This window comes from Pongo abelii, chromosome 2 (assembly GCF_028885655.2).
Source record: "Pongo abelii isolate AG06213 chromosome 2, NHGRI_mPonAbe1-v2.0_pri, whole genome shotgun sequence".
NCBI lineage: Eukaryota > Metazoa > Chordata > Mammalia > Primates > Hominidae > Pongo > Pongo abelii.
This window is the reverse complement of record NC_085928.1, coordinates 166,388,763-166,412,150: the sequence shown is the minus strand read 5'-3', so window position 1 is coordinate 166,412,150 and position 23,388 is coordinate 166,388,763. Positions and strand designations below refer to the sequence as shown.

General features: G+C 39.5%; 2 protein-coding genes across 4 annotated transcripts in view; one reads left to right on the top strand and one right to left on the bottom strand.

Moving 5' to 3' along the window:
• The window catches only part of TIPARP (TCDD inducible poly(ADP-ribose) polymerase), a 32,330-nt gene extending 14,245 nt beyond the window's left edge, over positions 1-18,085 (bottom strand). The window contains exons 1-2 of one of the 3 annotated variants that reach the window (XM_002814218.6): positions 17,743-18,085; positions 13,954-14,911 (exon numbers count right to left, since the gene is read on the bottom strand). In XM_002814218.6, coding sequence (XP_002814264.2) covers positions 13,954-14,870 — 917 coding nt within the window. In that variant the 5' untranslated portion in view covers positions 14,871-14,911; positions 17,743-18,085. Of the gene's footprint in view, positions 1-13,953; positions 14,912-16,787; positions 16,989-17,155 lie in introns of those variants that run through there. The other 2 variants (XM_054552886.2, XM_009239455.3) reach the window with 2 other exon arrangements.
• On the top strand, positions 17,510-20,684 carry LOC100436361 (uncharacterized). The gene is made up of 3 exons (XM_054551163.1): positions 17,510-17,593; positions 17,704-18,332; positions 20,416-20,684. The coding sequence occupies exons 1-3, from the start codon at positions 17,510-17,512 to the stop codon at positions 20,540-20,542; spliced, it is 840 nt and encodes a 279-aa protein (XP_054407138.1). The 3' UTR covers positions 20,543-20,684.
• The last annotated feature ends 2,704 nt before the right edge of the window (positions 20,685-23,388 follow it).

The following is a 23,388-nucleotide window of genomic DNA, read 5'->3' as shown; positions in this document are numbered from 1 at the left end:
TTTAATTAAGTGTGAAATAAGACAATATAATGTAGTTTAAAATAATATTTGGCCGCTGTTTTAAAATGATTTATGGTAAGTAGGAATATTTAATTCAAATAGAAAAATGTTTCTGGGAAATCCTAAAAAGTGAAACAAACACAACAAAACAAAAAAACAAAAAAGTCCTGTAAACTGGAACTCCTATGCGTAAATTAAACTTCATATTGAGTTGCCTTAAGCAATTTTCATTAACTTTAGGAGAATCTGATGTTATGATTGGGAAGTGGGATAAAAAACTTTCTCCCTGTTAAGATTGTTTCAAGTTTCTAAACATATTTTTCCCCCTTTAAGCTTATCGCCCAGCAACTGTTCCCAATTATGAGTCACAAATCCTCAGTATTTCCTTTAAGGAGTTCTTAGAACAGCAGTTATTATGTTAACATGCATTATAATATAAACAGCCAATGCTTTTTGCTGTTTAGTGTCAGATTTTATTCTGGACATCACTCTAGCAATTTCTGTTTAAGCCTGTATTACTGAGACTTCATAGATAATGATTTGCATGAGAAAGACATCTACAACTGCAGCTTTTGCTACATTCTCTGTGCATGTCAGTCCTTTGGGCATTATGAAGTTTCTACGACAAATCCTAATTTACTACAATCAACTGTTCTTTGGATTGATGTATCAAAGTACTGTTTTAGCTCTATTTGATTTTCAATATGCTTTTTCTAAACTTGACAGAGACAAAATCACAAATTTGAAAAACATTAAATTATCTTTTTGTAAGATTAATTTTACCACCTGCTCTCCCTTAAACAGGGAATGCTTTAAAAATCTAAAGCCAAGAGGTTTTTTTCTCCACAATCTGCATCAGCATAAATGTGTGCAATATGGATGCCAAATTTTCAACAGCCACCACACTCTTCTTTATCAAACTATTGTTTCCTATTATCAGAAAGCGGTTATGAGTCATCTATGTGTGATAATCATGATGGTGGGCTCTACTGGGCAATACAAGAATTAAACAGATGTAGTCCCTGTCTTATAGAGGCGTTAAGAAAGGAATAACTAACAAAATGTAAGCCAAAGAAGCAGTACATCTGCCTATCTAAATTCATCAGTGGTAAGTACATTCAGGAAATAAGAGACAAATAAACATGCAGCAATATGGGAGAGGAGGTGGTTATTGGCATCCAGTAATGGATAAAGGTCAGGAAAATTAAGAGGTTTTACTTTATCAATCCAAGATAGCTTTCTGCAAGAAAAAGAATCTTAGGAGCAGTTTAACAGGAAATATCACTGTAAGTAAAGAGCTGTAAGAACAAGGAAGAAGAGGTCTCCAAGCACTTTGCTTCTTGAAAGACGGGTGGAGACAGGATTGGTACAAGTAGTTGGAAAAGGAGACCTTCTAAACAGGGGTATCTGAGAGATGAGGAAATGGGAACTTGTAAATTCCTATAAGGGGGTAAAACAAGCAATGTGAGAGACTTCAGGCAACAAACTGAGGATGTTTAAGTCCAGGGTGTCAGAGCCTTAAGATACAAGGTTAGGAATTTACAGTATTGAGCAGAGGAAGTTAGAGTCAAAGCAGTAAATACAGGATGTTGGAAACTGAGCAAGAGAGACAGTGCTAGAGATTGGGGGTGTCTCTGTAAAAGCAAAGTGCAATAATCCTTGTGGATGAAAACCCCATCTGGCCTAAAGGCATCTCTACTGAGGGATGGCCAAAAAAGAATATGGGTGATAGCCACTGATACAGTAGGATTTATATCTTGCTATTTGTATCAGATGGCTAAATCCATCAGTATTGTTTTATCTAAGATACAGCCCTATCATGAACCAGAAGAAAACAAAACCTTGTGAACAGACTGCTGATTTTTGCTATTAAGGGAAGAATGAACTTGAATTGCTGAAATATTAACAATTCTGTTTTTGCACGTCTCACCACCACACATCCCACTATAAGAATCCATATACAACACTAATTTAAAATGCTGAAAAGGACGCCCATTCTCATAATTTAGATGCTTTATAACAATGGTTCTCCTCTTATTCAACAAATATCTACACATATCAATTAAGCCAACATTTTTCGACATACATTACCAATGCATAGAGCACCAACACCCACACTAAGTCAGAAAGTATGCCGCACACATTTCTTTAATAAGTATACTAATATCTTAGTATTTAAGATCCTGAAAAGAAAGTAAAAAGGACCTATGTCATGAATAATAAACAGTTGGAATGCAAACCAAAACTAAAAAAGAAAAAGATGCTAAATGAAACAAAATAGTAAGAACACGACTTCTTTCTCAGATAAATAGCTCTTGGGTTTATACACTTGGGAGCTCAGTAAAGAGTGTAACCATTTTAGGCAGTCTCTCTGTTTATAAAGTGTTTGTAACCAAGAAGAAAATGAGACCAAAAAAAAAGCAAAGTAATTTAAAGTAGACACATTAATTTGGTACTGGGCTCTGCTTTGGCCATAAGAAAATGAAAAAGGCAAAATGACACAGAGCACCAATCTAGTGGGAAAAGGAAACCTTGCAGCATAGTGTGAAGTGTGGCACAAAGGTGGTCAGAAGCAGATGGCTTACCTCTGCTGGGAAAGATGTCAAGAAAGGTGGTCAAGGGAGTTGTCCCAGAGTGGATAAAATGTGAGCCAGGTCCAGCTACCAGGCAAACAACGGGAGGCAGGACACCACATGCAGAGTGACTCCATGTGTAGAAGCTAACCAAACAAGGCACACAAGAATAGTGTGCAAGAGGCACACCCAGTTCATGTGGGAGGTTAGGGTATATGTATCTATGAGAGATAAGGGATAAAACTGGACTGGATAAGTTGGCTTGGGCCAGATAATGAAGAGCTTTGTTTACTGTGTTAAGAAGTTAGGTCCTGATTCTATGGGCAGTAGGAAACACCAGTGAATTTACAACAAAATCCAGACTTGCCTTTATAAAGGTCACTCCAATTGTAGTGGTATAGAAGAATGATTTACTTATTTATTTTTGGCAGTGGACAGGTAGAGAAAAACCATTCATCTGCTAAATATTAGGATATTTATCAATATTATTCTATGAACAGCCATCTATAGTTATTAGAACTGCACGAGACATATGATGAAAGAGGACTAAGGAGGCAATGTAGGAATGATCTGAAGTATTTAAGAGTTAAAATTTAACTGCATGAAGGATAATTACATGTGGGGCAGAAGAGAGTGAAAAGAGTCTAGGATGTGTCCTGTGTTTCTGGTCTGGGTGGTTGGATAATGGTGTTATTAACAAGACAAATTACAAGACGTACAGCAGGTTTAAGTGGGAAGGTGATAGAAATAAAACATAGAACTCAGACTTTGGCATAGGTTGATTAAATACAAAGTTTTCTGAATCCTACTCTGTACAGTTTTAACCAGATCAGTTAGACTTCAGAACCTTGGCTTCCTGCCTATAAGAGTTAACGGGTTTCTCCAAGGATAAGCCTGTGACCTCAAACTAATTAACACACACCCTAATCAGGTAGACTCACCATACACAATTAGTAGTGTCCTTTTATTTTATTATTATGATGTAAAGTGAAAATATCTCCCAACACGGAGTGTCATAATGATAGATAAAGATTAAATGCAATGTGGAGAGTACTTGAGGTTCTGCTACTGGCTTGAGACAGGCACAGCAGATAGGATATGTTTGCTGCTGCTGAAGAAATTTCACTGGCGAACAAAATATAGCTGGCTTTTGATACCTGGCTTTGATATTTCCAGGACTCATTTAGCAATGCTGGAATATCTGGCAGCTTATATCCCTTCAAATATGTTACAAGGTGATGAGAATCAAAGCCATGGCATACACAATACCAACACATTTTGTGAAAACAGTGTAGTTATTAAACTTCAGAAAACTATGTATTCGTAACTTTCTTCTTTAGAAGCAAAACTATCGTTTATTCTGTTGCTACTTAAGATTTTTGCTAACACTGCCTCAAATAAGTAGCACAGGGCTACTTATTTGGCGGGGGGCGGCAATAAAACTTATTCATAAATGCTTATATCCAAAGCAACATCTTTTAATACTCACCAGAGATTAAATTTCTTTTTCTTTCACTTTTTTTTTTTTTTTTGGAGATAGGGTCTTCTTCTGTCACCCAGGCTGGAGTACAATAGTGCCAACTAGGCTCACTGCCACCGCAAACTCCCTTGCTTAAACTACCCCCCCACCTCAGCATCCCCAGTAGCTGTGACTATAGGCACGCTCCACCACACTCAGCTAACTTTTGTATTTTTCTGTAGAGACGAGGTTTCGCCATGTTGCCTGGGCTGGTCTCAACCAATTCTTCTGCCTCAGCCTTCCAAAATGCTAAGTTTACAGGCGTGAGCCACTGCGCCCAGCCTCAGAGGTTAAAATTCTACACTTAATTACCACACTATGCGCCCAGCCTCAGAGGTTAAAATTCTACACTTAATTACCACACTATGACACTGTAAAACTATTAACATAAAACTCAGATCATGGATTTATCTGAATACCTCAAAAGATTTTTGGGTAGGTAAAAGTGTTCCCCACCTTAAGATACAATGCATTTCTCGGGATAAATTCTTGAAGAAGTGATCATTAGGCAAAATTCTATGTTGCTGCTCCCTTGGTACCTCCTGAGACATCTTGGAAATTCTTATTCCAAGAAGGCAGCAAGTTAGTGAGAAGGATGCTGTCTGAAATCACATTTATCTGTGTGCCAAACCTCATGTCTGATTCATAAATTGTTAGACATCTGTAGTCTTAAAAGTCATTCTAGAAGTGAACCCAGTGAAATGAAAAATAAAGGATAAGAGATAAAAGAAAGAGAGGCAGGTAAGTTTCCTAAATGAAAAAGATTACCTGTTTTTAAGCTTTTTAATTGTATATTCTCCAAAAGCATGTGGGGAGCTAAACAAACATAACACAGCTTATTCTCAAAACACATTGATACTAAGACATGGCCATTTGAATACATCTAGATGTTTGCTAAACCCCTAATAAATAATACCATACAATGGAGTCCACCGGCCCCAATGCAACCACTAAAAGCAAATTACAGTATCTACTTAAGGAAAAGAACCTACTAAAATATTGTTATGCTGGCTTTTTTGTTGTTTTCTATTACAAAACTACAGATCAAAGCAAAGAACACAAAAAGACTTTCCAATAAAATGTGGATAAGTCTAAAATCTTTCATAAATAAAAATTACACTTATGAGATCAGAAGATCTCATTGCCATCTATTTATGGTAGTGTGGGATTAAATTTTGCATCATGAAGGTACCAGAAATGTCATACAGCCTTAACTTTTATTCAAGTTCAGTCATATGTCCTAAGATCACAGAAGGCACTATAAGTGAGACATACTTCTCAACCATGGCCTGATGAGAAAGTGAAACTTAATTTCTGTAAGAACAGCTGGGATAGAGGGCACAGGTTAGTTTTTATAAATTGGTAGCATGCCCTATACTACCTTAAATTATGCAATCACTGATTTTTATAAAGAGTAGATATCCCCTCTGTTAAGAAAAATATTTTTAAAACTGAGAGGTTTCTATCTTATCTCAAAGTAAACAATAAAAAATGCCTCCCATGTATTCAAGGCACAAATAGTGGTTAATTCAATTTTTTGAATATAGAATTTGACATCCCTTAAAAAGGGATAAAATAAATGTTTTTATAATTTTTTCTACATAAATATAATACTATATGTAAATGATAAAATTACTTAAAAATAAGTTGCTTTCAAATACCTCAGTTCAGCACTCATTTACACATAAATACTAGTTATAGTTATCATAAAAATATTTTCTAATAATGCCTAGTAAGATATAAACTATTAGCTTAATTTATTTCTGCTTTGACTTTTAAATTACAAATGATCCCCATAAAAAGGTTTTTACTCAGAATTTTCTATTATTTAGCTTTGGCTTTTTCCCCAATTAGTCCAGATGAACTAATTGATCAATGAAAGACTCAGAAATATACTCATTGGTGACTTATTACGTATTTGATGCTAAGAACCCAGAGATGAGTAAACAGCTTTCAGCAGACTAGAGATTTGAATGCATACAAGCAAACTATATATAGAGAATTCATCACTCTGATAGTTCTTTAAACAAATTGCTAGAGAAAAAGACTTCCTATAGAAAAGACAAAGAGTCTTTTTACTGTCTAGGTTTTATAAGCTATAACAAAACCTTTCAAACATAGTCTTAAATTGGTAACTTTTTCTGAGGGAGTTGGATTCTACAAAGCCAAGTTTCTATGATAGATTCAATTTTATCAATTAGTTAAGAGAGTCGAAATTATTTCTGAGTAACAAATTTGTAGAACACTTTACATAATGCTTGTGATGTCTGCCAGCATTTGGATAATCCAAATGTCAGAAAGCAAGCAAGCAAAGTTCCTTCGGTTTCACATACTTTACCCTGACTCTGTTTCACATACTCTGCCCAGATTCAAGGATGTCTTTATTAGGATGAGTAATTAAACCTTAGAAGGCAAACCCACTATTTATCCTGTGCTAATTTTTACTTTCTAAATGCCCGGTAATGAAAGAGCTAAGCCAGGTGACAGTCAGAAACCAAAGACCAACCACAGCAGGAAATTATTTAGAGTATTTTGTGCTGTTTGCCCGCTCTACACCTTGATCAGCTGCAGGAACTGTGAAGATCACAGGGTGCGTGCAAGATTCTGAAAGCACATGCACTACTGCAAGCAAAGTTCACCCTTTGGTCCTCACCCTTGCCATTCTTCACTGACTATTCAAGTGCTAGTGAAAATTTAGACCAAAGACGATCACCCCAAACTCTCTGGCTATGTCATATAAGTGGGACAATTTAAGAATTCTCCAATTAATTCAAAAAGAAAAGCTAATGTAATAAAGAGAAATTCTTGTAAGTGTGGTCTAAACATATTTTCTAATCATTACAAGAAGTACTATGTTTCAACATAAGATTACTCACAAATCCTTCCTTATACTCAGAGGCAATAGCACCAAAACAGAGGACTTCAATTTGCATGAAGAATACAAATTTACTGAACTCTTTCTCAGACAACTTAGTCATGGGAGATTCTCAATACACTCCTTACACAACTTTTTGTGGTACACATACTTGAAAGTCACTGGTTTCTGTAGAAGGTGAAAAGGAATAGCTGCTCTAGCATTCTCACTCTTGTAAGAACTTATCCTTTCATTGTGATGACCATGCAAAGGTTCTTTACTTGTCAAGTGGGTGTTACCAGTAAGTAAACAGCATAGAGCAGAGAAAGATCCAGGAGACAGACACATTTTGTTGTGTGGAAACGGCAAATAGGAATGCTTAGTTAACTCTCTTCTAATGCTTGCCTTAGTAACAGTAACTAGCTAAGTCAGCAAGGAAAATTGGAAGTTTCACAAATGACAATTAGAAGTTTATTAATGTCATCAAATTCTAAAATTTGAGTTCCTAATCACTGAATTGATTATATTTAGCTCAAGTCTGCAATACTGTCCTCTTCACAGACTGAATATAAATCTTTACAAACAGAATTTATCATACATAAAATCCTTAATTTTCAAAAATTTTAAAATGTATTTCAGAACCTACCACTTGTAATTTCAAATTCCCTATTAACAAGGAATTACCTATCTCAGAAATTTGAAGCTTTCAGTTACTGTGTCAGGGATTGGGGTGGATTAGGTTTAACGTTTGAAGGAAGAAATTTTAAATTGTGGTGAGTCTGTATACGGTATAATTCTCAGTCCCTAGAAAGCACTGTCATAAACAATCTATAAATATAAAAATAAGCCCTATTTAGTTTTGTTAAAGAAATTCCTTCACATCAGCCAGGCGTGGTGGCTCACGCCTGTAATCCTAGCACTTTGGGAGGCTGAGGCAGGTGGATCATCTGAGGTCAGGAGTTCGAGACCAGCCTGACCAACATAGAGAAACCCTGTCTCTACTAAAATACAAAATTAGCCGGGCGTGGTGGCACATGCCTGTAATCTCAGCTACTCAGGAAGGCTGAGGCAGGAGAATTGCTTGAACCCAGGAGGCGGAGGTTGCGGGAGCAGAGATCATGCCACTGCACCCCAGCCTGAAACTCCGTCTCAAAAAAAAAAAAAGAGGAATTCCTTCACATCTAAAATGTGGCTTGTTTGCTCCTAGAAATGGTGAACTTCAGAAGTATTTTATTCCTTGTACAGTTTCTGTTTAAGGTGTTGCAAAGTAGAGGTAAAACCAAGATCTCAGGCTATCACCTATTTCAAACCCAGAATCGAAGGGAAAATGGCTTAACCTTCAGCACTGTGGTCTTTTTCAAAGATACAAAATCTCTCGAACTCACTTTACCTTAAGACCCCAATCTTATTATAAAAGAGAAACTCTACTACTTTTACAAAGTGAGTTTCTTTCAAAACTTTTACAGTGTCCAATTTGAACTAGCCATACAAGTTGTGCCAAAATAATTATCTTGCAATTTGAAATACATTTGTTTTTTCCTTTGCAAAAAATGATATACACATGTACTAAGTTTTCCTTCCACAAATAGACAACTGCAACTCACAAAATGGAGACTGATAATTATTAAAGGTTGTTGGCTAAGGTTAAGAGGACTTAAGGTCCTAATTTAAATGCAATCCAGAATCATCACCATCAGACAAAGGATGCAGAATCTGGTGGTCTCAAATCAGGAGATAAAAATAAAAGAGACCATGGGAAAAAAGTCATAATCTCAAATGGCTGTATTTTTGTAGCATTCCTTGAGTAGTCAAGGTTTGCATGCACTACATACTGCTTTATCCTTTAGGAATAGCACCCAAACCTAGAATAAAACTGAGGATCACTGACCATGATTAGAAATACACAGAACTTATGAAGTTTATCTTTGCTTTATGGCAGATTGTAAATCTATGATCTAGAAATTCTAGTATAATAGGATAATTCTAATATAATAGGAAATAGATTTACAGGGACACAACAGAGTTATCAGTCAAAAGTAGCATTTTTTTTTTTGCATGCCCACTATATGCAGAATGAAGTTTTAAATGCTGAATGGAGTTACTACTATAAATTGAGCACCCCAAATCTGAAAATCGGAAATCCTTCAAACCCAAAACTTTCTGAGCACCAAGATGATACCCAAATGCTCACTGGAGCATTTCGGATTTCAGATGCTTAACTGGGGTACTATGCAAATATTCCAAAATGCAAAATCTGAAACACTTCTGGTCTCCAAGAATTTTGGATAAGGGATATTCAACTCGTATTCCTTTTTTTTCTTACTTACAATAAAAAGTAAGAGCTTTGGATTCAACTCAATGATAAAATATATAATGTATCATGCAATTATTTTTAGGGAATGCCACATAACCTTACAAGCTATTTCCTCCAACTGTCTGATTTAAAACTTATAAATCATTTTGACAAGGTTCATTTTCATTACCATAAATACATCAGGAAAACAATGACCCCAACCTGAAGCCAGGTGGCAGCTGCTTCAAAAAGTCTAATCTGCTTATTGATAAAAAACCAAAAAGAGAATAAATAAATGATTGCTATTGATTCCCATGATAGCTCTACACAGATCCAGTAACTTCTCTGGGTTAGTATAGATAGAAGCCAATTAGTTTTATTTCATATGTAAATAGTAGCATAAAGAAGTACAAAAAATAATTCATTGGATTGCTTTATCCTAAAGCACAAGGCACACATTTCGAAAGTCACTTCAAACACAGTTCTTGCTTATGGAGCTGTCTTTCTCTTAGGCAGAAATTTTTAAAATAAATTTAAACTCATCCAGCTGTGTATATTCAAGAACTACCAAAAAGTCACAAGGCATAGTAAGTTTCAGCTGTTCTCCTCTCTCCAGTGTTATCAATAACACATAATGAGTTAGTTCATACATCATCACAGCTGTGCATGCCAGAGCTAACTTGGCTAATTTAACTACTCCAGTAGAGTTCAGTCAGGAGATTGCTCTAGTTTAGCTAATTCACTATGCAAGTCATATAGGGACTATAACAGTATATGCTTTTTATGATCATTAATATACATTTCTCTTTTATATAGAGTTTCCGTGAAGTCATCTAATGGTATTGTCCCTTGGACAGATTTTAAAAATAGACTTCTAAGGGCAATTAGCAATCAAAATCACTCAGCAACTAAAACTATGACAACACTCTAGCCTTAAGCCTTAAAGCAACTAAAGCTCCCTCTTTTATCAGTGAGCATTAATCCCAAAAGAAAAAAACCCTGTCCTCTGAAAAAAATTAATAATAGATTCAGGGTTTGCAACTTTCCTCTTCCTCTTCACCTCCACTCTCTTTCAATAAATTCAGAATTAGAAATAATCATTGGTCATATGTGCACCTGCAGGTAGCCTCCAAAATAAGGTTTGCAGTGTGTCCCTTCTTGATAGGTGGAAATAACTAGAAAATTGTTCTGGCTCAATTTAAAATGAATGTAATATGAAACTAGTGGTGATCTTGTTTGCTAAAGAGAGATTTGCACAACCTCCATAATTTCAATTATCCACAACAGTACTCCACAGTGTGCAAGGCTCTTTTAAAACTGCTTAATTCTGCCATCCAATGTCATCGTCTACTAAGGATGAGCGCCTACACTGTTCGAGACTCTGTTTTCTTAATCGAAAACACAACACTCAATGTTGTTTCTCAACTGTATATTTGGAATTTGGAAATTCTCCAAGGCTCATCTCGTGTGCAAAAAAGAAGCCTCAGCATCTATATCTGGGAAGTACATACACACTAGTATGCAGTTGATGTTGGCAATGAACGTTTGTAGATGTACAAAAGCAAAATGAGAAAGCCCAGTGGGATTACATCATAATTTCATTACAAGGAACAAATAAGCATGTATTATTGAAATCCTTTTTTAATGTGCTTTTAGTATCTAAGCATCTTGACTAAAAAGTTGGAAAGGTCCTGTGAATTTATCTAGTTCAACTTCCTTTCCAATTTCATTCCTGAGAACAAAATGAACACTATACATATAATTTAGATTTAGGTATTAAATCCAATACATTTGCAAAGCTAAATGAAAAATTTTATCTGTACAGTTTGAAACTATGAACTTTCATCTCTGCTAGAGACCCAGAACTATGAACTTTCCCCAAGTATCAAACAATGAAGATGTTATGGATATAGAATATGATAATGATTTAAGAAGCCATATAAACTACTGAAAACAGTGGGATAAACAACTGCCATTCATTATTTCTTAATCCAAAGACTGCTGGTTCCAACTTCGACATATACACAGCTGAACACACACTTCCTGGTTATGTGCAATCTGCACAGATAGACCAGCTTTACAGGCCTGACCACAGAGATTAATAGCTTTAGCCAAATAATGTGGTAACCATGTGAACCTGGGCTGCTCCAGCTTGTTTGTGAATCTCTCAGCAAGGCTCAACATGCCGTTATCTGCATCTTGTTGCCAGGAAACACAACATCGCTTTGGAATACAAGGAAAACCAGGTTGCAATGACCACAAGTCAACTTCCCAAAAGCCTAATTTTTGACACTTAGCTATCTACTATATTACAACATTTCTTTCTGTAATCTTCAGAGAACTTCACTTTACTAGTAATTTAACAGTTAATACTTTTTGCTATTTTCCTAGGACAGGACCACTTATTACTACTAACAATGTAGTAGGAGCAATGGTAATTATAATACTTCGCTCACACTTTTCTTCTCCCAAGTGTCAGATAAACATTAGTTTACTTCATTAAAACTGATGTGGAAATCAAGCACCCATTGCAACTACCTCATAATACAACAATGCAGGCTTATGGGCCTATATCTATGTCTATTCTTCAGCAAAACAATCTTACCAAAGGACAAAAAACACCCATATGCTCCTGACCTAAGAATTCCTGGATTTTCTGGGATCAAAATGATCATCTTGCCTTGTTCTCATGGTAACAGACTGTCATGTGTTGGCCAATAATCCTGCTAGTTTCTTCCTGATCAATTCAAACAGATACAAACTTTATGTACCAAGATGCTGAAGTACTCAGCAGACTGGAAATTTGCTTCATGAGGGTGAAGTGGGAGCCGCTATTCCGCAGAGTTTTGCAATCTGGAGATAGAAGGATTAGAGTGGCTTTGAGAGTATATAAAATTAATTACCCTTGACATAGCAATTAGAATTGCTAGCTCATGGGCAACAGAGATTTTGGAAAATACCTTAATAAAAAGATTTTTAAGATAAAATGGAAAAACATTTTTCTCTTCCAATACTGGCTTAAAAAAATAAGTTAAAAGTACTTAGCTGTATTATAAGATTTTCACTACCGAAGCAAGGTGGAATCTTGAGTGTAATATATTATCAAGATAATACATTTATAGTCAGGAGAACTACACTCTTGATATGACCTTACTTTTATCTCATAGGGTCTTCTATGTAATACTTTTGAATTTGGGCTTTATACTGTTTCTCTTCTTGTTCTGCACTTCCCTTTTGAAACACAAGATGCAAAGTTCTAGTCTCATGATAATTAAGTTGCTAAAAAGACACATGGATTTATGTACTATCTAACTGAAATATTAAAATTATTAAAAGACAACCATTTACCCATTACTGAATGGGAACGAGATAAATGGAAAAAACGAAAAACAAAAAAAAAACCATGCTTCTGTAATGCAAACAAGCTCTGGCACCAGTCAGAATTCAGAAGGTTGACATGAAGACTACCAGAATCAGACAACTTGGAAATGGTTTACTGCAACCATTTGCTGACTCTCTAGATACATAGGTAGTATAAACCAACATATCTGTGAACAAAGATGACTCAAGGAATTGTTTTCTCTTGGATTTGTGGGATGGTATATTCAGTGTATTTTCCCCCTCAATATGGGTCATCTCAGTACTATACCAGGCCATTCATTAGTATGAAGCTGTTAGGTTGCCTTCATGGCCTCCTCAATCAGAGAGCATGGACAGAAGTGCTCTTCTCTCCCTTTTAATTTTAATCCTTACTCTTGGTCATACACAAATAGCTATTACCACCACACATTTTAGCTCCTTCTATGCTACAGGAGAAATAACTTAGAGATGCAAAGATTAATGCTTATTATATAGCCATTTTTGCACTAGCAACTTTACATGAGGCAACTATCATTTTCTTCATTTTAAAGTTTAATTAAAGAAGAATTCAGATGTGGAAATACCAGTTCCCTGCCAGTGAATGCTGCTTAGACATCCATACTAAAAGAACTGAGTTATGTATATACACACATCTTGTGTACCAAAACTCAAGGATAATTGTTTGAGTATTAAACATACCTTACCATAAATTCATCCCTTCACTGACTGTTAAAGGACTCTTCCAGCTTAAAAAAAAAAAATACCCTAAATTCTGGAAAAATTTATTTTATCTATAATATAAACTTAATGGTGAAAAGTTCCAAGGAAACTAATAAAATATCCAGAAGTACGGGAGGAACTTCTGAATCATTCACAGAAAAGATGTTTATACCATTCAAAATGAAGAGGGCCACAAACATCTCTCGACAATACTATTTTTCTTTAAAAAATAACAGCTACTCAATGTGCAGAGCTTTAAAATTAGATAAATTAGGTGATTCATTATTTATGTTATAGTAAGATTCGCCAGACTTTCTTTCAAAAGCCAGCTTTCCTTGGGTGATTAAAACAGTATTTGATTCACAATATTTAATGTATGTGCAACTTCTCAGTCACACGCACGTTGAACTGAGTGACATATGAATTGTTCAAATCATAAAACTTTCATTGTCCGGTTGAGTTAATAGCCTGCATTCACCCACCATGAAAAATCAGGATAGCATAGTCAAAAGAATAATAGCGGAAAAAAAGAAAACCTGTTACTACTGAAAGAAACCACCCTACTAAGCTTTTAGCTTCTTTACCTTCTCTATAGCATTTAACAACAGTTCTACAAGTTGTTATAAATACATACCCATACTTCATTCTCATTCTATCATTTTCTGGGTTACAGTAAAATCTTTCCAAGTGCTCCTGAGAATCATTGAATACACTCTGCCACTTTTGAGTAGTTGTCCTTTTGATCTGCCAATGATATGGCAAGACAGTGTGGTGCTTCAAACAATCCCTGCCATAAACACAAGTGCCTTGCAGAAAGTCCATGCAAATTTCAATTCCGTTCTCTTGGTGAGTGTGGTACTGCAATTGGTTCACCAGCTCAAACACGAGGTCAAGGGAAGCCTCTTCACTTTTGTCCTGGAAGAGCTCAGTACTCAGCTTATCACTGGTGTCCAAAATGTATTGGATTGTAAAACTGTTTTCTTGGAAAACGCCTGGAACGTAATCTATGACTTTGTCTAAGCAGTCAGGACTAGTAGGAATATCACTTGAAACTGGGTGCAAAAGATCAGTCTGGAAGTGACCTGGTGTAGAATCTGCCACCGTCCCACTGAGGGTTTCTGATGGAAACCTGTGATCTTGGATTGGAACCACTTGTTCTGGAGCTTCAGTGGAAGGATGGGCTTCCGGTATCTGGTCCCCAACATTTGTCCTATCAGGAATCAGAACAGACATATTATTTTCTGCTGGTGGGCACGATGAATTGATTTCCATGGCTTTCTTCATCATAGGTTCATGTAAGCTGTTCTCATCTGTACTCTGGTTCCTAGATCTAAAAACCCCATCAAGTGAGCCAGATTCTAGAAGAGTGTTTAATATCGGCCTCAAAGACCTCAGGGTTCCAGTTCCCAATCTTTTCTGATCCTTTTTCTTAAAACAAGTCTTCAATGGAGTGATCTTCTCAGAGAGTCTCATTTGGCATGAAAAGTCATCAGGAGGAGAGGGAGGCTGCACTACACAGTCTGGCTCAGGTTCGGTGGTTTCCATTTCCATAATGTGGATTAGCTCCAACTGCTCCTCAGAGTCTAAAAATCCTAGGAGGAAAGGAAGGAAGATGATCATTTACAAACTGACAGCAACTGGATTTCATTCATTCATTAAAATGTTTTGTTTTTGTCCTGACTGATTCCCTGAAACCATTCCTCTTATACTATATTTAGTTTTTACAGGTCAATTTTAAATTTTACTGAGAAATTAAGGCTCCAAAGCATCCAAGGCTATTCAAAAGCACACAGCAGGTAAAAGTAGAAGAGTCTTTCATAGGCCATTGGCATGCATTTGTGGGCTGAATACATAAGAGTTTGCAATTCTTCTAGGTTATGAATTTTTACTATAAGGTTAGAGTGGGGTGGGAAATGGGAGGTAGAAATAACTGTATCTAGATGATGACAGCAGGGAAACCACATTTCCACTCAGCTTTGCGGTTCTCTTCATAGTTGTTTATGTATCACCTATCTCATGAGTTGACAAAAAGTTTCTTTAAAAGTTCATCAAATGAAAGATAAACTTCAAACTTAAAACAGTGAGTGAATTTAAGGGTATAAGAATATACACAAGAAACAGGGGCTCTCAATTGAAATGTTATATGGGAGAAAGCCAGGAGTCTGTTAAGCATTTCTATATTCAGAAAGCTCTAATATACTATCCAAGAATGTTAAGAGTCTACTTTTGCAACCCCCAAAAACATTACCACTACTGATGGAATACAAGGGTGTGTTTAGTAACAGAAGCCCCATTAGCAACAACCACTGCACGCTGTGTCAGAAGACAAGCACAACTTGGTAACACAGAAAAAGCCTCCTAGTTCTTGTCTTCAGAAAAGTTACATATATACATTTTTAAAGAGCAAATGAAGGCATACTACAGAAAAATAAAACAACAATATAAAACACACACCAAATTTCAGATTCCTAATCCACTACTGAAAGAGACGAAAAAGTCCTTTCTTCCAAGAATCAGACCCCTTGAAAAAAACTGAAGTTTGAAAACATTTACTGAGATTGTGCCAGGTGAGAAAGGAATGGTGATGAGCAATTAATCCTCTTCTCTCTTGTCCAATAAACTGAAAGAGATCTGTGACGCAAGGTCCCATGACTTAATCAAATATGCATCCTAGGTGCCCAGTAAAGTGCCTAGCTACCACAATGCACACAGCTGGTGTTCCACATATATTTTGTTGGCTGAATTAGTTAAGAAAAGCACATATTAAATGCTTAGTTCTTTGTTGTTTGTGGGTCAACAACAAAAGATAAAACTGAGTGTCCCCAAAAGTGAATATTAAAAATTTAATCGGAGAGAGTCATAAATCTATGTGTAAGAAGTCCATCAAATTCAGAAAAGTAAAATACAAAGCAGTTGATAACAAAGTATTAAATTTACATGATAAGTACAAAAGAAAAAGGCAGAAAAAGGAGAGTTCACTGTGAGCTGGCATTGTTAGGGAAAGCTTCACGAAGAAGGAGGGATCTGACATGAGACATAAATCAACGGGAAAGCAGCCAAGCCAGGCGTTATTATTCATCATTTGGTGCTATTGCCTCAAGGCACAATTGGCACAGATTGTGGTATTCCCTCTCCACCATACCAAACCGGCCTGTGCTTTCCCCACGCGCACACACTCTAACCACTCCTATCAAGCCCAATCAAGGTGAAATAGACACTAAATCGATTTTATTTGTATGTGTGTCTGCGCGTACACACGCAAGCGCGCGCGCAACTTTTCCTATTATTGCCCTTCATCAAACTCGGAAACAAAACTGGGAGGAAGAAGCAGAGAACTGGAGGAGTGGCTGGAGGGGGAAAGCCACTAGAACGTAGTTCCTCAATTAGTTTTCGTAACAGAAAAATAAAGATGAGAAGGACACAGCCTCTGGTCTCCAGCGGCAGGCGACACACCGCGACACCCCTCACCTCGTGACGCCGGGGTTCTGCGGCACTCCCGGCCAAATGCACTTTCCGAAGAAACCGCCGCTCCAAAGCCTGCTCGCCCGGCGCCGAGCCCGGGTCCGAGCGACGCCTCCTGCTGGCCGCGGCGGTTTGCTCAGCTCCTGGTCCTGGGCCGCGCCAACTCCGCGCAGCGCAGCTGAGGCGCCGCCCGGCTCTGCAATTCCGGGTGTTCCCGGGCGTCCCCGCCCCCGCCTTCCCCTCAGCAGGCGCCTGGGCGCCCCCCAACCCCTGTCCAGCCTCCTCCGGACCAACGACCCGCCCCGGCCTCCCTGCATCCCAGAGACCACTCGCAGCGCCTTCTCTCTTTAATTCTTCTTTACCCCTCAGCTCACCTCCCGAGGAGCGTCCAACGGGTCTTGGGGGCTCGCAGAACTGAGCCGCGAAACGCCGGGGAAAGGCGGCGAGCACTTCCCGCGGCGGCGGGGAGGAAGACGAAGACTTGTGCGCTCTCAAAGTTAACGTGAAAACATCTTCCAAACTTCTGGGCTGCAGCCCGAAACGCGGGGTAGCCGGAAGGCTCCCGTAGCTGCCGTGCCCTCCCCCGGGGTCTGGGAAGGGCTCCTAGGCGCCTCAGAGCACCCGGGGTCGGCCCGCGGGGGAGGCCGCATAGACGCACCCCCACCCTGACGAACGGGGAAGGGGCAGGCGCCGGCGACCCCAACTAAATCCTTCGGCGCCTCGGTCTGATGTATACACCTGCCAGAGGCTCTAAGTGCCTAAGAAGTGTAAACCAATTCCATCCTGATGCTGACGGGACCCGAGTGAATTCGGTACAAAGGGCAGTCTCAAAATCAATCACCCCGATCCGCGAGAGCCCGGCACACTGCCGGCGCGGGGCCGGGGCCGGAGCCGCGAGGCCGGCGCTCGCACTCCCCGCTAGGGTCCTTCAGCCCCTCAGTGCCCTCCCGGAGCCCTTTACCTGAACGGGAGCCTGAGAGAACGGACGACAGGAGCCGAGCGGAAAGCAGTGTCCGCGCCGGAGGTCAGCCCCGAGGGCGGGAGCCGGCGTCTAGGGACCACTGAGCCGCGACGCGGCGAGCCGCGCACGGGCCATTCCGCCGCCGCGAACGCAGAAAGACTCGACCGCGCTCCGAGTCCAGCCAGCTCGCCTGTCACCTCGATCTCTGCTTTAAGTGGCTTCCGGTCGCCTCCTCCCGACGGCCCGTCGCGGAGGCGGAGCCTGGGCGGCCGGAGCTCGGTGGGGTGGGGTGAGGAGGCCGGGCGCTCAGTGGGTGCCGGGAAGAAGACCCGCCCCCTGCGCGCGCGTGCGCGTTCGTTCGAGGGGAGGCGCGCGGGTTGTGTGCGGTGGACTTGTGCCCCCGCGAGGGGGCGTGTCCTTTCTCGCGCCCGCAGTGTCCCTGAGGGTCCGCGTCTACACGCGGCTGTGAGGAAGGAAGGCGCGTGCCGCGTGGGACGGGCTCCACCTGCCTGCGGACAGATGGAGGGTCACTTTGTTCCGAGAAGACCCAGGCACCCGAGGGAGGATGTGAAACGGAACGACCCGTTTCGGTGCGGTTGGCTTTGTTTATTTGCCTCCTCCCCAGACGCCTCCAGCCCCTGATTTCGGCACACCCTGTGAGGAAGCCAACGGCTGCCTCCGCCACTGCCACCGGACGAGGTCGCCTGCCCCGAGCCGGACAGGCTGGACGGGCCGCGCACCTGCGGCGGCCGCCTATTTCGTGGGCCTTGTACGCCACCTTGCAGAAGGGAAACCTAGCTCTGAGGTTTTGGCGATAGAAGCGCATTTACTTGTGTTTTAAAGCCCACAAACGCCGTAGTGACTAATTTATTCATTCAGCAAATGTCTGTCAGAGCGTCTATTACGTACCAGGCATGTAGCCTGAACTTCATGCCTGTCCTCATGGAGCCTGCAGAGCACCTCTGAAATACACAGCACATATGGAATGGCCGTATTTTCTGGGTTGTAAAATGCTTTGAATTGTAACTCCATATATTGAATAGATTTTCAGTGGTGAGGGAAGAAACAATACATTTAGTTCATATAATCCATATGTACGAAAAAAAAAAAAGTGCTGGTAATTCCAGACATGGAAGTCAGTAAAACTAGGAGCTAAGAGGTAAAAATCGTAGACATGATTCTAAGCCTTTGTTAAACTGTTCTAAACCAGACTGGGTAAGCGCACCAGCAATGAATAGATTAAGGGTGTTATCTCCTCAGCAGCTTATTTCAAATTGCATCAAGGCAGGGCCATTAAACTAAGGTGAGAATGATATGGGCGGAATTCAGAGGACAATAGGTAAAAGATGAAAATCTTTACATTTAAAATCTTATTGAGACAAGATCTTGGTCAGTGTCTACTCATACATAGAATTGCCTAGAAGCTAATATTTGAGTTTACCGTATTACTGTTGGCTTTCTATTTTTCTCCTTTGTTCTGTTTCTGTTCTGTCCTTTTGTGCCTTCTTGTAGATTATTAATTCCACTCCCTTGTAACAATTAGGTTGTTATATATTCTTTATGCTTTTAGTAGTATTTCAGTTATTTATTGCTGTGTTCAAACCACCCCCAAAATATAATGACTTAAAACAATGGCTCTTTTATTTACTCATGATTCTGAATTCTCTGGCACAGGAATTCAGTCAGGGCATAGTACAGGTGGCTCATTTCTGCTCCATGATGTCTGGGGCTCCAATTAGTGTGGGCATACTGGGGCCTGGCTGGAATGGCTTAACTAGGGTCATAAGTCTTGGGACTTGAGGCTGGAGATGGAGTTTCATGACAAAAATGAAGTGAACATGATGTGGAAAATGTGGACATGGAAGCCACAAGCTAAGGATGCTGGAACAGAAAGAAGGCTGTTAGCTACATACCTTGGTTTTTCTCTACATGGCTTCTCCATATGGCTAATTTAGGCTTCCTCACAGCATCATAATCTTAGGATTGCAAGAGGGGACATTCCAAAAAGACAAGCCTCAATGTGCAAGCCTTTACTTTTATCATGCTTACTAATGTGTCACTGGCCAAAGCAAGTCTCATGGCCAAGCTCAGCGTCAGTGTGGAAAGGAACTACACAAGATTGTGAATATTGGGAGGTGTGACATATTGGTAGTCGTTTAGGCTAGGGACAGACCACCTTAATCCAATCAGAGAATAATTAAAAGTTACTTCCAGGGTATAGCCCAGTTCCAACTTAAAATCTTTCCTCCTTAGGTCCTGAACTCAAAATTTTTACCCACCCAATCCCACACCCACTCGCCTTGAGGCAGTTGAAAACTCTGGCTAGTTTCTCAGCCTCTCCCAATTACTGCTTTCTGAATGTTAATTGCCTCAAAGGGAAAAATGGCACCAAATTCTGGACTCAAAATCTTGCATTTAGGGTCCTCAGACTGTTGAAGTTTTACTGCTCCAGAAAAGGTATCCTCTACAATCTCTACCTCAGATGTGGCCCATCTTTTTTTGAAGGAGGGATGACAATGTGCCTAGCTGAAAAATTCATTTCCCTAGAGCCCATGGAGTTACGGATGGCCATGGGATACACTTCTAGACACATGCTGGAGATTTCTAGAAAAGCATTTCCTTTCCTAATACAGAGTCACCCCTTGAATTTCTTCCTTTTGTTCTTTCTTCTAGAATAATAACAGGATGGAGATGGAGTTTCATGACAAAAATGAAGGTGAAGATGATGTGGAAAATACAAAGATGGAAGCAACAAGCTAAGGATGCTGGGGCAGAAAGATGGAACCTGGGTTACTCATGACATCTTGAAACTGCTGCAGCCATCCTAGACTGGCTGCCTCTAGACTTAACATGTTTAAAAAGTAAATCCCAATTTTATTAAACTGTTATATGTTATGTATATATGAACACATTCTTAGCTAATAAACTATCATGTCTCCTAACTAGTCTTCTAGGTTCTACCAGTTAGATAGTAATGTGAGTTGGTATGTCAGAAATACAAGAACTGTCACAAAGCAATACAACTCCTGTAACATTTCCTGATAATTCTGTAAACATACCAAATTATTGTAAGATTAAGAAACATGTTAATTAAAAACAGGAAGTAGAAGAAATAACGATGCCCATCGTTGAACCTTTTGAAGTCTCATTTTGGCCACGCAGTGGCTCATGCCTGTAATCCCAGCACTTCGGGAGGCTAAGGCAGGAGGATCAGTTGAGGGCAGGAGTTTAAGAGCAGCCTGGCCAACATGGTGAGACCCCCATCTCTACGGAAAAAAAATTTTAATTAGCTGGGCATGGTGGCATGCATCTCTAGTCCCTGCTACTCGGAAGCTGAGGCAGGAGGATTGCTTGAGCCCAAGAGGTCAAGGCTGTGGTGAGCTATGGTCACACTATTGCACTCCAGCCTGGGCAACAGAACAGGACCCTGTCTAAATCTCATTTTAACACTTTGATATAGTTATAATCTGTCTTATTTATTCAAGGTATTTTTCTATATTATTTTACCTAACATGTCATAAACAGCTTTCCATGTTAATATTGTCTTTTAAACAAATAGCTGTTTAATATTCCAAGTAATTATAATATTTTTTGCTTATTTAGTTCATTCTAATTGCACATGTCGATTCACTTTTTTTCATAACTTATTCACTGCGTATCTACTACATTCTAGTAACTGGACTAAATATTATAAGTACACATAGATGAATAAGATGTGGCTCCTCCCTGAGCACTCTTCAAAACTACAAAAGACACATGTACATGCATATGCATGTGTATACTTTTTATATGTGACTCTAAGCTATTTAATAAGCTATTTAATTATCTTTATTTTTTTAATTTCTTTTTTTTGAGACAGGATCTCACTCTGTCCCCTAGGCTGGAGTGCAGTGGCGTAATCTTGACTCACTGCAACCTCCGCCTCCAGGTTCAAGTGATTCTCCTGCCTCAGCCACCTGAGTAGCTTGGATTACATGTGTGGGCCACTGTGCTCAGCTGATTTTTGTATTTTTAATAGAGACAGGGTTTCACCATGTTGGCCAGGCTGGTCTCAAACTCCTGGCTTCAAGCAATCCACCTGCCTGGACCTCCCAAAGTGCTAGGACTACAGGCATGAGCCACTGTGCCTGGCCAAATTGTCTTTAAATATGCTTATAGAATGGAAATATTTTAATTTCCAATTCCTTTTATTGATAATTTCTGTCATTCTTATCTGCTGGATTTCTCTTTAGCATGACTGATCAGTTATCAGTAGAGTACTTACAATGAACAGTTTATTAGTATAAAAGCCATTCCTTCTTACTTGAATTTCAAGTGACCCAAGGCCTCCAGTTTTAATTTTCAGTAACAGTAAGTGCTATCAAATGTAAATACCAATATTCTATTGCTTTCTGTTTTTGTAATTGTTAGTTAATTTCCTAACATCCTTCTTGTGGAAAGACAATCATTTTTGGTTACCACATAAGGAAACAGTGAATAACATGACTCAGAGCAGAATGAAAAACCTGAGATTTGAAAACAAAGGCTTTAGTAGCTTTGCTGTACTAAAAGACAGTATTCCCCATGCTGTATATGGGAAATACAGCCAACTTGCATAAATGGCAGACTGACAACGCCTTATCTAAGACAGCTAAGTCCAAGCTATAACGTTTCCTATGAGTGTATATGTAAGAGTAATTTATTCTTTAACTCAAAATTGCGTATGTGCATGAATCTCATATATCTAAAGTGAAAGAGGCTGGATGCAGTGGCTCACACCTATAATCCCAGTGCTTTGGGAGGCCAAGGAAGGAGGATTGCTTGGAGCTAGGGGTTTATGACCAGCCTGGAAAACAGTGGGACCCCATCTGTACCAAATTTTTTTTTTTTTTTGGGAGGACGGAGTCTTGCTCTGTCGCCCAGGCCGGAGTTGCAGTGGCATGATCTCTGCTCACTGCAAGCTCTGCCTCCTGGGTTCATGCCATTCTCCTGCCTCAGCCTCCTGAGTATCTGGGTCTACAGGTGCCTGCCACCACACCCAGTGAATTTTTTGTATTTTTTAGTAGAGACGGGGTTTCACCGTGCTAGCCAGGATGGTCTTGATCTCCTGACCCCGTGATCCGCCCACCTCAGCCTCTCAGGGTGCTGGGATTACAGACGTGAGCCACCGCGCCCGGCTACCAAAAATTTTTAAAAAGAAATTAGCCAGGCATGGTGGCATGCACCTATAGTCCCAGCTACTAGGCAGTTGAAGCAGGAGGATCCCATGAGCCGAGGAGGTGGCGGTGAGCCATGGCCACATTACTGCAATCCAGCCTGGGCAACAGAGCAAGACCCTGTCTAAATAAATAAGTAAATCAATCAATCAATCAATCAAATGTAACTATTATTTCCTAGGCAACTGAAGTACTGTTGTTTTTAAACCTATAAAATTTATTATTAAAAATACTGTCTTGATGTTGTTATAATGAACCAACTCCTGGAACTTACCCAAAGGAAGATTTCCTATTTCCCTGAGAAGGAGTTCTGCACTCGTGGGATTCCTGAACAAGATAAGATTTGGGCTGTAATTTATTTACTTCAAATATGATATTGGTGGGGAAGATTAGAAAATGCTCCTAGGGAATATGTTAAGGAACAAGGTAGGGAAGTTAACAAACGTGAATT

Bases quoted from the DNA above. Each gene is read 5' to 3' on its own strand.
- LOC100436361 (XM_054551163.1), top strand. From the start codon at position 17,510: ATGTATACACCTGCCAGAGGCTCTAAGTGCCTAAGAAGTGTAAACCAA. The intron at 17,594-17,703 runs GTACAAAGGGCA...ACTCCCCGCTAG, and splicing joins ACGGGACCCGAGTGAATTCG to GGTCCTTCAGCCCCTCAGTG. The intron at 18,333-20,415 runs GTGCGGTTGGCT...TCTTTCTTCTAG, and splicing joins AAACGGAACGACCCGTTTCG to AATAATAACAGGATGGAGAT.